General features: G+C 40.3%; 1 protein-coding gene across 2 annotated transcripts in view; it reads right to left on the bottom strand.

Moving 5' to 3' along the window:
- Nucleotides 1-1,012: 1,012 nt before the first annotated feature.
- LOC129632922 (UDP-glucuronosyltransferase 3A1-like) overlaps nt 1,013-14,114 on the bottom strand; it is a 38,832-nt gene continuing 25,730 nt past the window's right edge. For both annotated transcript variants that reach the window (XM_055554671.1, XM_055554672.1), the window contains 4 exons: nt 12,727-13,258; nt 7,221-7,452; nt 2,738-2,957; nt 1,013-2,378 (listed from right to left, as the gene is read on the bottom strand). In XM_055554671.1, coding sequence (XP_055410646.1) covers nt 2,102-2,378; nt 2,738-2,957; nt 7,221-7,452; nt 12,727-13,258 — 1,261 coding nt within the window. In that variant the 3' untranslated portion in view covers nt 1,013-2,101. The remainder of the gene's footprint in view (nt 2,379-2,737; nt 2,958-7,220; nt 7,453-12,726; nt 13,259-14,114) is intronic.

Below are 14,114 nucleotides of genomic sequence, written 5' to 3'. Positions count from 1 at the left end.
AGATGTGCCTGCTGCAGTTGCCAGAAAGAAACAGAGACCTTGTATTCCCTGCAATGGGAGCCAACAAAGGACTGTGATCAGAGAGTGATGAGATCGGATTTCCATGCTATCAAGGCCATGCTGGCAGCCAGTCCTGCAGAGGACACTTGAAGGGAACAAGCTGGAGGCCTCATTCTGGCTCACAGACTGCTATTGATCAGATTTCCTGGACTGGGACAGAGCCTAGAAAGCAGCAGAAAGGGTTGGCTTCACTGAGTTACCTGATCGTCAGGGAGGATTTTGTGGTGAGAGCAGGAAAGAGGGAGTTACCAGCCAGGGAGCCTCATCCTTAGGTCCCTGTGTTGCCTATGAGGGGAATAAAACTCTGGTCATTCATTCCAGTGACAACCCAGATAGGGCTGCATGTCTGTCCCTCAAGGAATTTATGTCAGAGGCCAGTTTATGAGATTTCATTAAGAATTAGAGAAATAAAACCTTATCTCTGACACACACAGACACACTCACTTCTGCATCTGACATGCTCCTGATTGTGTGGGACTCCCTTGCAGCATAAGAACTCAGAGAACTGGGTAGACACCGGGTGCCCAGTTCTCCATACAACCAGGCAGACCCCATGCCAACATTGGCAGGTGTGGGTCTTATCCTATCTCTGCAGGGAGCATTTGTAGTAACTGCTTCATGTTTTCCTTTGAACTATTTTGACATGTGATTAACAGCCCAGAATTAAGCAACCCAAAATTGCAGTTGCAGGGCCATCTCTTGTTTCTAACATTTTCTTCATCATGTTTTAATCCACTGGATACCACATGATGAAATTTTTAAGGAGGAATTTAACTCCATTTCAGAATGCAAAAGCAAACAGGAAGACAGGATCACTGAAGGTGAAATATTTCATGAGAACAACAAACCAGAGAGGCAACTTAGAAGAACAGTACAGGACAGGTGTTCAAAAAAAAAATTTTTTTTTAAGCTACAGACAGCAGGATGAGTCATCACCCCAGCTCTCCACCACATGTCTCCAGGCTGTGTCCAGGAAATAAAAAAAACACTTTAAAACTCCACTGTGTAAGCCACTCTTTTTCTAGCTTCTGTTACTAGGAACTGAATGTCATCCCTAAGGGTTTACCACATGTAGGGATATTCTTTGCTAGGTGGGATGGCAGATGGAATGTTTCCTGTATCAAAAGGTTTGGGCCAGCCATGGCTCCTGGACCTAAGGCCCCAAGCCTTGCATGGAGGTTCCATTTCTCCACTTAGGTTTTCGTAACCCTAATTATTCAAGTGGGGATCTTGAGGACGGAACATTGAAACATGGGCAACAGGTGGCCTCAGTTGTGGACCAAAGGCAGGCTCCAGGCCTGAGAGTGAAGGAGGTACTCTGCACAGGAGGGGACCAAGTCCTCACAGGGGTGTCCCTGCTAACCTGCAGGACAGAGGCCAGGCTTCCTGAGCTGTAAGATGAGATGAAAAGGAAATGCAAGAGGAAGGCCCACAAGGAAAAACTGACCAAACAGGTCATGTGAGTTTTATGAAAAGTGAAAGAGAAACGGGGAAAGAGCCTGAGAAGGCTCCTGGACAAGGGAGGCTGAGTGATCAGAGCACCATGTGCAGGGATCACAAGGGAGGAAGGAGCAGGCTGGGCTGAGGAGAGGCGTCCTTGGTCAAGGGCAATCCAGAAGCTCAAGTGTAGATTCAGACACAAAAGTAGACATGGGCTGCTAGAACCTTGATGGTGGTTAAGGAAAGCTGGGGGGCGGGGTATCATTTAACCTGTGTGGAATGTTAGTTTGGAAAGATGAGTAGAGTTCTGGAATTGGAGGATAATGATGTTTGCACAGCTGAGTGAATGTACTTCATGCCACTGAACTATTACTTAATGATTAAAATGGTAAATTGCATGTGATGTATTCTTTACCACAGTATCTTTAAAAAGCACCCCAAGAGTTCTTCATAAAGATTTCTAAACAGAGACAAAAAGTAAGGGAAATGCGTGTTCTATCATCAAGTAAAAGTGAAGGGGAGGAGGCAAGTACAGTGCTGGGGGAAGACTTCAAAGAAGCAGTGGCTCCCCAGCACACCCTCTCCAAGGCTCTACTTTGCCTCAGGCCTTCTTCAGTTTCCTGGCCCCACACAGCCACCTGGCTACCAGGCCCAGAAGCTTCCCACAGAGCCATGCGGTGCCCAGGGTGACCACCAGCAGGAACAAGAGGACGTCCAGTAGGTACTGCTCATACCACGGCTGCTGGAAGGCATGGGGCTTGAGGTGGGCTGCACCCCCTGTCTGGAGGATGTGGTTGATCCAGCCCACCAGCCGCTGGGCAGGGGTCAGAGGCTGTGAGCGTCTGATGATCCTGGCAGCCTCTGTGGCAGATTTGTACCTGTCAGCAGAGACAGAGGGGAGTTGTTAACTCAAGTGATCTCAGAATTCTTAGAGACCTTGTATCACACACACATGCACACACACACTTTCTACCATAGGCACAGAAAACTTCCTTTCAAGGAAAATTGTTGGCCTGGTCTTGCCACTGTCCAACTGGGTCTGCTTGAAAAGTTCAAATTGATTCCTGCATGCAAAGACCCATGCTTAGTGCTGAAAGTGCTAACATATAAAAGTATACCCATATTATTCTGTGTCCTGGAAGTTTCAGCTTTTACTGTAATAAGACCCACGTGGTGCCCATCATGACTTATGCCTCCATCAAGCATTAAGGAACCACAAGCCCCAAGAGCAGCACACCTCTTGTCTTCCATGACTTGCTTCATCTTCAGAGCCAATGTCTCAGCCTTCATCTGCTCTAACTGGATAGAGACACCGAACTTTCTGGTTTCTACTCGGAGAAGGTTTTCATCCTGGTCTTCAAAGACAGGAATCCCCACCATGGGCACGCCATGCTGGATGGCCTCCATGATACTGTTCATCCCACCATGAGTGACAAAAAGGCGGATGCGAGGGTGCGCTGTTGCAAATTAGAAAGAGAGCAGGACACCTCAGGATGAAAGTTTCAGGACAACAAGGAAAGCAACAAGGGCAAAAAGAATGTAAAAAGGGATCTCAACATGCTGTGAAAAAAATGAATTTACTGACTTATCTCAGGACACATTCAAGGGTGAATATTCTAAGACACAGATTCTGCTCTTGTCTCTGTACAGAAACTTCTCACCTCAGCCCTAATCCATCTAAGACTCAAAACCCAGGGAAAGCTTTAGAGAAGAGTGATAAGCAAGGCATATTCCTCCCCTAACCTATTCATCCATCCATCCATCCATCCATCTCTACCCTGTCTCTTTGCTTCTCATCTCTGTTCTTTCTCTAGTACTCTCTCACACAGTCATTCTCTACGTCTCTGTTTCTCTCTCTCTCTCTTTCTGTCTCTTTCTTTAGCTCACTTAATCTTCTGCTCTCTAGGTCTCTCCCTCTCTTCTCCACTACCCATTCATTTCTCATTTATCTGAATTCTTAACACTATCATTGACATAACAACTCATGTGGCATTTATAAAGCTTAACACTACAAGTATTTTCTCCTAAATTTTATGAGAAATCTTTAAGGTAGGGAATAATGGACCACACATTTCATTATTTCCAGTTCCTCTTTGCCTACCCCACCCTTACTTTTGTTGTTGTTCAGTCACTCAGTCGTGTACAATTCTTTGTGATGCCATGGACTGCAGCATGCCAGGCTTCCCTGTCCTTCACCATCTCCCACAGCTTGCTCAAACTCATATCCATCACGTTGATGATACCATCCAATCATCTTGTCCTCTGTTGCCCCTTTTCCTCCTGCCTTCAATCCTTCCCAGCATCAGTGTCTTTTCTAATGAGTCGGCTCTTTGCATCAGGTAGACAAAGCATTGGAGCCTCAGCTTCAGCATCAGTCCTTCCAATGAATATTTAGGATTGATTTCCTTTAGGATTGACTGATATGCTTGCAGTCCAAGGGGCTCTCAAGAGTCATCTCCAACACCACAGTTCAAAAACATCTATTATTCGGTGCTCAACCTTCTTTACAGTACAATTCTCACATCCATACATGACTACTGGAAAAACCATATATGGACATTTGTAGGCAAAGTGATGTCTCTGCTTTTTAATACGCTGCCTAGGTCTGTCATATCTTTTCTTCCAAGGAGCAAGCATCTTTTAATTTCATGGCCACAGTCACCATCTGCAGTGATTTTGGAGCCTAAGCAAATAAAGTCTGTCACTGTTCCTACTGTTTACCCATCTATTTGCCATGACATGATGGGATTGGATGCCATGATCTTAGGTTTTTTGAATGCTGAGTTTTAAGCAAGCTTTATCACTCTCCTCTTTCACCTTCATCAAGAGGCTCTTTAGTTCCTCTTTGCTTTCTTCCATAAAGGTGGTATCCTCTGCATATCTGAGGTTATTGATATTTCTTCCAGCAATCTTGATTCCAGCTGCTGCTGCATCCATCCTGGAATTTCACATGTGTGCTCTGCATATAAGTTAAATAAGCAGGGTAACAATATACAGCCTTGACCTACTTCTTTCCTCCTTTGAGCCAGTCTGTTGTCCCATGTCCAGTTCTAACTGTTGCTTCTTGACCTGCATACAGGTTTCTCAGAGGGGCAGGTAAGGTGATCTGATATTCCCATCTCTTTAAGAATTTTCCACAGTTTGTTGTGATCCACACAGTCAAAGGCTTTAGTGTAGTCAATGAAGCAGAAGTAGATGTTTTTCTGGAACTCTTTTGCTTTTTCTATGATCCAACAGATGTTGGCAATTTGATCTCTGGTTCCTCTGCCTTTTCTAAATCCAACTTTAAACATCTGGGAAGTTCTTGGTTCATGTACTGTTGAAGCCTAGCTTGAAGGATTCTGAGCATTACTTTGCTAGCGTGTGAAATGAGTGCAACTGTGTGGTAGTTTGAGCATTCTTTGGCATTGCCCTTCTTTGGGACTGGAATGAAAACTGACCTTTTCCAGTCCTGTGGCCACTGCTGAGTTTTCCAAATTTGCTGACATATTGAGTGCAGCACTTTCACAGCATCATCTTTTAGGATTTGAAATAGTTCAACTGGAATTCCATCACCTCCACTGGCTTTGCTCCTAGTGATGCTTCCTAAGGCCCACTTGACTTCACATTCCAGGATGTCTGGCTCTAGGTGAGAGATCACACCATCGTGGTTATCTGAGTCATGAAGATCTTTTTTGTATAGTTCTGTGTATTCTTGCCACCTCTTCTTAATATCTTCTGCTTCTCTTAGGTCCATACTATTTCTGTCCTTATTGTGCCCATCTTTGCATGAAATGTTCCCTTGGTATCTCAAATTGTCTTGAAGAGCTCTCTAGTCTTTCCTTTTCTATTGTTTTCTTCTATTTCTTTGCACTGATCGCTAAGGAAGGCTTTCTTATCTCTCCTTGTTTTTCTTTGGAACTCTGCATTCAGTTGGATATAGCTTTCCTTTTCTTCTTTGCCTTTCAGCTATTTGTAAGTCCTCCTCATACAACCATTTTGCCTTTTTGCATTTCTTTTTCTTGGGGATGCTTTTGATCACCATCTCCTGTACAATGTCACCAACTTCCATCCATAGTTCTTCAGGCATTCTATTAGACCTAGTCCCTTTAATCTATTTGTCACTTCCACTATATAATTGTAAGGGATTTGATTTAGGATATACCTGAATGGCCTGGTGGTTTTCCCTACTTTCTTCAATTTAAGACTGAATTTGGCAATAAGGAGTTTCTGATCTGAGCCACAGTCAGGTCCCAGTCTTGTTTTTGCTGACTGTAGAGATCTTCTCCATCTTCGGCTGCAAAGAATATAATCAATCTGATTTCAGTATTGACTATCTGGTGATGGCCATGTGTAGAGTTGTCTCTTGTGTTGCTGGAAGAGGGTGTTTGCTATGACCAGTGCGTTCTCTTAACAAAATTCTGTTATCCTTTGCCCTGCTTCATTTTGTACTTCAAGGCCAAACTTGCCTGTTACTCCAGATATCTCTTGACTTCCTACTTTTGCATTCCAATCCCCTAAGATGAAAAGAACATCTTTGTTTGGTGTTAGTTTTAGAAATACTTGTAGGTTATCATAGAACCGTTCAACTTTAGCTTCTTTGGCATTAGTGGTTGGGGCATAGACTTGTAGTACTGTGATACTGAATGGTTTGTATTGGAAACAAACTGAGATCATTCTGTCTTTTTTGAGCCTGTACCCTTATTGACAGAAAACTAAAACAAGTGTTAGTGAAGAGTTCATTTCAAACTCTGCCTCTCAATAGGGATGTGAATCAGAATCCACTTGGTTTCTTTGGAAGGGGGACTTCTTTTCCCTACCCCATGCCTTCTTAATTCAATGTTCAGAACTCTATCTTAAATTCCCCAATATGTTTTTGAACCACAATTTTGGCTATGACCCTCTGATTCAGTCAGTGTGACAGTGAGGAGTATCCAAAAAACAGTAAAGAGACAAAGAAAACCTTTTTGGATGTAATGAGCTCTGTACTACCAAAGGATTTGATGAACCAAATCACCAGCTATGAGATTACTCAGTTTGGCATGAGTAAATTATAGCACACCCTCAGACACCACCAGCATTAACTTTGTAAAGGTATGAGTTGCTCATACCTGTGGTACTAAGGAGAATGTATCAATATGTGTGGATATATGTTTGTATAATGGCACGTGGCTGAAAAGGAGAATGGGGTGGCAGAGGTTAGTTCAATAGCATCACCAAGTCAATGGACATGAATTTGAGAAAACTCTGGGAGATAGTGGAGGACAGAGGAACCTGGCATGCTACAGTCCTTGGGATTGCAAACAGTTGGACATGATGTAGCAATTGAGCAACAACAAAAAACGTGGCTGAACAAGGGTTCAAGAGACCATGGGAGACAGTGACAATATGCCCCCTTATATGAGTTCTCAGACAAACTGTTGACAAATCATCTTGGATTGTGTTTGAGCAACCCTCTTTAGTGCCAGATAAGGTATGGTCAAAATAAACTGAAAGTGATACCACTTCTGGCTGCAGGTATCAGAAATGGAGAAGAAGACGAAATGCTGTTTGGGGCATTTTGGAAGTATAGCTTGATTTCTCAACAACTCCAGTTTGGCTGTTCCATTCCTTGGAATACTTACCTTTATTTATCAGCTGCTTCTTCTCATGCGAACAGGATTGCCTAACTAGATGTCAGAGCCCTAATGAACCCCAAAGATAACATAAGGACGAGAGAAGTAGACTTGGAAAGTCCTTACCCAAGAGGTCATTCTGAGGAAGCCAGTCCATGATTTTTACATTTGCTGCCAATTTGACATCTCTGGGCCAATGAGAAGGCTTACATTTCCAAATCACCCCTTGAGGGAGACGAGCAAAGGCAGCATTCATCTCCTTGAGAATCTCCTGGGATTGATATCTGCTCACGATGGAGCCCAAGGCCACAAGGACAAAACCAGAGTCTCCAAATTTGGCAATGAAATTCTCAAGTTCCTGGAGAGAGGTAGGAAAGGAAAGGAGGTGAATAATGTTGTCAGGGAAAGCCTAGACAGCCAAAAGATGAAAATCATCTATTTACTGAACATACTCTCCTGTTAACAGTTAGAGTTCACTGCCTTGAAACTGTTCTCATGGCCTCTAAGACAGCTCAGTGCCCTCTGTACCAGGCTCAGATCCTCTGGATAGATGGCCTTGAAGAAATTTTTATGAAACCTTGGGACACATTTTCCCATATAAACACTTTAAATACTCACTCACAAATGGATGTGAAGAGAGCTTTAGGTAACCAGCCACCATAATGGTGCACATTGCACATGAGGTACTTAAGACTGCAGCACCAATGTCTCAACCCAGAGCTTTCATGTATCACAATGTTTTATGGAAGAGGAAAGTTGAAGTGGTGGGAATCTCTTTCTTCATTGAAAACATGACCCCAGTACCAGAGTCATCCTCAACCCTCATTCTAGATCCAGGCAGATATGGTCATTCAGGAGTACTCAAATGTCAGATCAGAGGAGCTAGAGCCTGGGGGAGTGCAGTCTGCCATCCTGGCCCATTAGGGCCTGGTGGGCCTTCTGGGGACTGAGGTAGACATGCTGGGAGAATATTCTGCTGTGTGTCTTCTTCATATTCTTTTTAAAAACCTGTATAGCTTCTTTGTTGAGGTATGTGTTAAGGTTTGTGGACCATTTTTTAATTGATTTTTTTGTGTGTTGTTGAGTTCTAAGTATTCTTTGTATATTCTTAACATCAGTCTATACCAATGTTTTCGGCAAATATTTCTTTCCAATCTGTGGTTTCTCTCCTGATTCTCTTGACAAGGTCTTTCTCAGGACAGATAATTTTAATTTCAATTTAACATACTTATTAACTCTTTTAATGTACTTAATAACTCTTTCTTTCATAGAATATATCCTAGGTTTTATGTCTAAAAAGTAATCACCAGACTCTATTTCATTTAGATTTTTTCATATGTTATCTTCTAGGCATTTTATACTTTTCCATTTTGTATTTAAGTATATTACCCATTTTTTAGTTAATTTTTGTTGAGAAGGTAAGGTCTGGGTTTAGATTCAATTTTTTTGCAAGTAAAAGTCCAGTTGCTCCAGCACTGATTGTTGAAAAGTATCTTTTCTCCATGGTATTGCCTTTAATCCACTGTCAAACATCAGTTGACTAAATTCATGTGCATCTTATTTGTCTATTCTTTTTCTAAAACCACACTGTCTTGATTACTGTCCTTCACAGTAAGTGGTAAAGCTGAGTAATGTCAGTTCTTCAACTTTGTTCCATTTTCAATACTGCATTAGCTCTTCAAGCTTTTTGCCTCTCCATACAAATTTGAGGATTGGTTTGTCAATATTCACAAAATAACTTACTGAGATTTTGATTGGGATTTACAATGAATCTTTAGATCAAACTGAAGAGAACTGACATATTGACAACACTGAGTCTTCCTATCCATTAACATGGAATATCTCTCCATTTATTTAGTTCTTTGATTTTTTTCATCTGAGTTTTGTATGTCTTCTCATATAAATTTTGTATATATTTTATTAGATTTATTTTTAAGTATTTCATTTTGCAGAATGCTAATATAGGTGGTGCAGTGGTAAAGAATCTGCCTGATGATACAGGAGATGCAAGTTCGATCCCTGGGTCAAGAATATTCCCTAGAGAAGGAAAATGATTATTCTTGCCTGAATAATCCCATGGACAGAAAGGCCTGGTGGGCTACAGTTCATGGGGTTTCAAAGAGTTGGACATAACTGAGTATGCACACAACATATAATATTATGTTTTAAGTTTCACATTCCCCCTGTTCATTGCTAGTATATAGGAAAGGTACATTAAACGTATATTCTGTGACATTGCTATAATTACTAATTAGTTCCAGGAGTTTTTTCTTGACTTTTTTTGATTTTTACATGGACCATCCTGTTATCTGTGAATAAAAAAGTTTCATTTCTTCCTTCCTAATATATATGATTTTTGTTCCTTTTTTTTTTTTTTTTTCACTTTTGGTCTTACTGCTTTAACCAGGATTTTCACTAGAAATTAAAAAGAACTGGTTGTGGCCAGTCAGCCAGCATTAGCTCCAGGATCCCCTGGGGTTCTTCAGTCAGTGGCATCATGACCCAACCTTGCCAACCAGCAGCTTGCCAACTGCTCCACAAAGCAAGGCCTGGCAACCAACTGGACCAGGGTCAAGTCAACACCTACCAGACCATCCACAGTAGTCAACCTGCCACAACAGAAGAATCCATGCAGCCCCACACTAGGGACAGTCCTAGAAAATATAGCTCTGGTAAGCCGGGAGAGGGGTGTGCACTGCTGTGACATATGGGATTATTCCTACAAAAGATCCCTTCTCCAAGGTCAGGAAAAGTAACCAACCTAACAAGTACATAGAAATGAAAATAGCAAATTAGACAAAATGAAGTTTCAGAGGAATATGATCCAAGCAAGTTTTCATAAATAAGATAAACTACCAGAAGAGTTAAGTGAAGTAAACATAAGCAATCTACCAAAATAAAGAAAAGAATTCAGGATGATGATCATAGAGATGATCAAAGAATTCAGGAGAAGAATGGATAAACAAACTGAGAAGTTAGAAGTTTTTAACAAAAAGTTAGAAAATATGAAGAAGTACCAAATAGAGGTGAAAAATACACTAACTGAAGTGAAAAATGCACTAGAAGGAACTGACAGAGTAGATGATACAGAAGGATGGATCAGTGAACTGGAAGACAGGGTAATGGAAATCACTGAAGCTGAACAGGAAAGAAAACAGAATCAAAAGAAGTGAAGACAGTTTGAGAGACTCTGGGGACAATATCAAACATACTAACACTTTATAGTGGTCCAGAAGGAAAAGAGAGAGAGAAAGGGGCAGAGAACATTTATGAGGACATAATAGCTGAAAACTTCCCTAACCTGGGAAATGAAATAGACATCCAGGTACAGGAATCACAGAGAGTCCCAAACAGGATTAACTCAAAGAGGACGATACCAATGCACACTGTAATTAAAATGGCAAAAGTTAAGGAGAGAATAATAAATGCATCAAGGGAAAAGCAACAAGTTATATACAAAGGAACTCCCATAACGGTATCAGCTGATTTGTCAGCAGAAACTCGGCAAGCCTGAAGGGAGTGGCACAACATATTTAAAGTGATGAAAGGGAAAATCTACAAACAAGAATACTTTCATTTAGATTTGATGGAGAAATCAAAAGTTTTACAGACAAGCAAAAAGCTAAGAGAGTGCAGCACCACCAACCCAGCTTTACAAGAAATGTTAACGGGGCCTCTCAAAACAGAAAGGAATAGGCCACAATTAGAAACATGTAAATTACAAAAGGAAAAACACATTGGTGAAAGCAAATATACAGTAAAGGTAGTAAATCAGTCACATGCAAAGCTAGTATGAATACTAAAGGACAAAAGTAGTAAAATCATCTATTTCCACAACAAGCAGTAAAGATGTACATAAAACCAAAAAAGAAGTAAAATATATTGCAAGAAAGCAGTTATGAGGGGAGAGGGAGTAAAAAATCAGACTTGATAAAATGCATTTTAAATTAAGACTAGCAACTTAAAATAATCACATAATGGATTGCTATATACAAACCTCATGGTAATCACAAATCAAAAATCTATAATAGATATACACACAAAGAGTAAGAAATTTACACATAACACTAAAGATAGTCCTCAAATTATAATGGAAGAGAACAAAAGAAGAAGAAAGGAACAAAAAACTACAAATACAACCCTAAAACAAAACAAAATAGCAATAAGTACATACCTATCAATAATTACTTTAAATGTAAGTGAATGAAATACTCCAAACAAAAGACATAGAGTGGCTGAATGGATACAAAAACAAGACCCATATATATTCTTCTTATAAGAGACTCACTTCAGATCTAAAACCACACACAGACTGAAAATGAGGGAATGGAAAAAGGTATTTCATGCAAATGGAAATCAAAAGAAAACCAGGGTAGCAATACTTACATCAGACAAAATAGACTTTAAAACAAAAACTATAATAAGAGAAAAAGAAGGACATCACATAATGATTGCAGGATTAATCCAAGAAGAAGATACAACAATTATAAATATATATGCACCCAACATGATGTTGTTGTTTGGTTGTTTAGTCACTAAGTCATGTACGACTGTTTACAACCCCATGAACTGTAGCCTGCCAGGATCCTCTGTCCATGGGATTTCCCAGACAAGAATACTGGAGTGGGTTGCCATTTCCTTCTCCACGGGGGATCTTCCACCTAAATACATAAAGCATATATTAACCAACATATGTTGAAAATGTGGGAAAGTTGCAACACTTACACACTATTGTCAGGAATGCAAAACTGTGCAGTCACTATGTAAAATAATACAGAGAATCATCAAAAAATTAAAAATAGAACTAATAAAATAATCCAACAATCTTAGTTTTGTGTATATACATAAATGAATGGGAATTATGATCTGAAAGAGATATCTATATTCCCATGTTCATTGAAGCACTATACACAATAGCCAATATGTGGAAACAACCTAAATGTCCATCAAAAGATGAATGGTTAAAGCAAATGTAGTATAAACATCCTCTGTAGTATAAACACCCTCTTCTCCTTCTGCCTTCAACGTGCCTTCAGTCCATGGGGTCACAAAGAGTTGGGCGTGACTTGGTGACTGAACAACAACAACAGTATAAACATACAATTAGCTTGTATTATTTAGCTTTGTAAACAAGGAAATTTTTCAATATGTGAAAACATGAATGAACTTTGAGGTTCATTTCATGCCAAATGAAATGTCAGTCACAGAAGGGCAAATACTGCAGGATTTCACTTATATAAAGTATCTAAAATAGCCAAATTCATAGAATCAAAAAGTGGAAGCTGGTTTCCAGGGACTGGAGGAGGGAGAAATGGGTAGCTACTTTTCAATGGAGGCAGGGTTTCAGTGAAGCAGAAAGAATAGAATCTAGAAATCTGCTATATAGCATGACACCTATAGTCAATAATAATGTACTGCACTGTTAAATACTTGTTAAGAGGGTAAATCTCATATTAAGTGTCTTAACAACAGAAAAATAAAATACAAAATAGAAAAATTAAATTAAAAGGTATATACTAGGGGTTTTGCCTATCTCACTCTACTTAAATTCCAGGATCCCAGTGGCAGGAGCAGATACCAACTCTGCACTGAAGACCTCTGCATGAAATCCACACTCTCAGGTTTTACTTACCTGTGGTACTGGTTTAATAGGTTTGACCATTAAGCCTCCAACATTCACAGTGTTGGGAAACAGAGGCCGAGCAAATTCAAAGGCAAAGTCAGAACTGACGAACCACAGCTCTGCTTTCTTTAGAAGATGAGATAAAACTGGCCTAGAACCTTCCTGGAAATGTTCTTTGATGGTGTGGTCAAAGGTAGAGTGTATTTGCCACTGCTCCACAGAGAAAACAAGTGACATCAGAACATTCTTCACTCTACCCCAGAAGTCCATATGGTCAGTTAGGAAAGACTGGAATACTGGAACATAAGACAAGGGGCTTGGCAGGCCAAAGTCCAGTCTGCTAACTAATGTGGAAAGAATGGACACAAACAGCTTCCCGAGTTTCTCAGCAATTAGAAATGAACAGAAGTCAAAGGCATCAACAACTATCAGGTCGAAGTTCTCATTCTTTAAGGAATCCATGATATCACGTCTCCTTAGCAAATAACTGCATCGAGTCCCAAGTATTTCCATTAAATTTACAAAGTGTTTGGATTTTTTTCTGTAAGAAAAAAAAATTAATAACAAATACTCACTGGAGGTCTTAATTTCACAATATTTAGGATAATCTTCAGCTCAAAGAAAACATCCCAGTTAAGAAAGACCATATCTGACAGCCTATTTTTACCCACCAATTTTACTACTGTCCAAGAAATATCCTCTACTCTACCACTCTGGTCCAGGCGTTTCTACTTCCTAAAATATACTCACTTCTTCCCCTCTCCTTTCTTCGACCAATCCAAATTCACCGACCATCATGCCAATTCAAGGTCCTTCTGCTTTGGGAGCCATTTCTGACTGTAGCAAATCTCATGGTTCCATGTCTATTTGATATATTCTGTGATGTTCTGTTTTATTTTTATCTGTATACTGACATGAGCAACTGTCTTATTTCCCAGCCAAGCTGTGGAAGTAACTTCATGAAAGAGTCCATCAATACTGAAGATGATTTTGCCTTTTTTAAAAACCATCTTATATATCCTGCATCTGATAGCTTGTAGCAACTGATCTGATCTGATCTGATACTAATATTAGAATCCAAATTCTAAACTGAACATGAGATTTAGATCTTTCTTTTTTTTAAATTTTATTTTATTTTTTAACTTTACAATATTGTATTGGTTTTGCCATATATCAAAATGAATCCGCCACAGGTAAACATGTGTTCCCCATCCTGAACCCTCCTCCCTCCTCCCTCCCCACACCATCCCTCTGGGTCGTCCCAGTGCACCAGCCCCAAGCATCCAGTATCGTGCATCGAACCTGGACTGGCGACTCGTTTCATATATGATATTATACATGTTTCAATGCCATTCTCCCAAATCATCCCACCCTCTCCCTCTACCACAGAGTCCAAA

This window comes from Bubalus kerabau, chromosome 18 (assembly GCF_029407905.1).
Source record: "Bubalus kerabau isolate K-KA32 ecotype Philippines breed swamp buffalo chromosome 18, PCC_UOA_SB_1v2, whole genome shotgun sequence".
NCBI lineage: Eukaryota > Metazoa > Chordata > Mammalia > Artiodactyla > Bovidae > Bubalus > Bubalus kerabau.
This window is presented reverse-complemented; position numbering and strand designations above follow the sequence as displayed.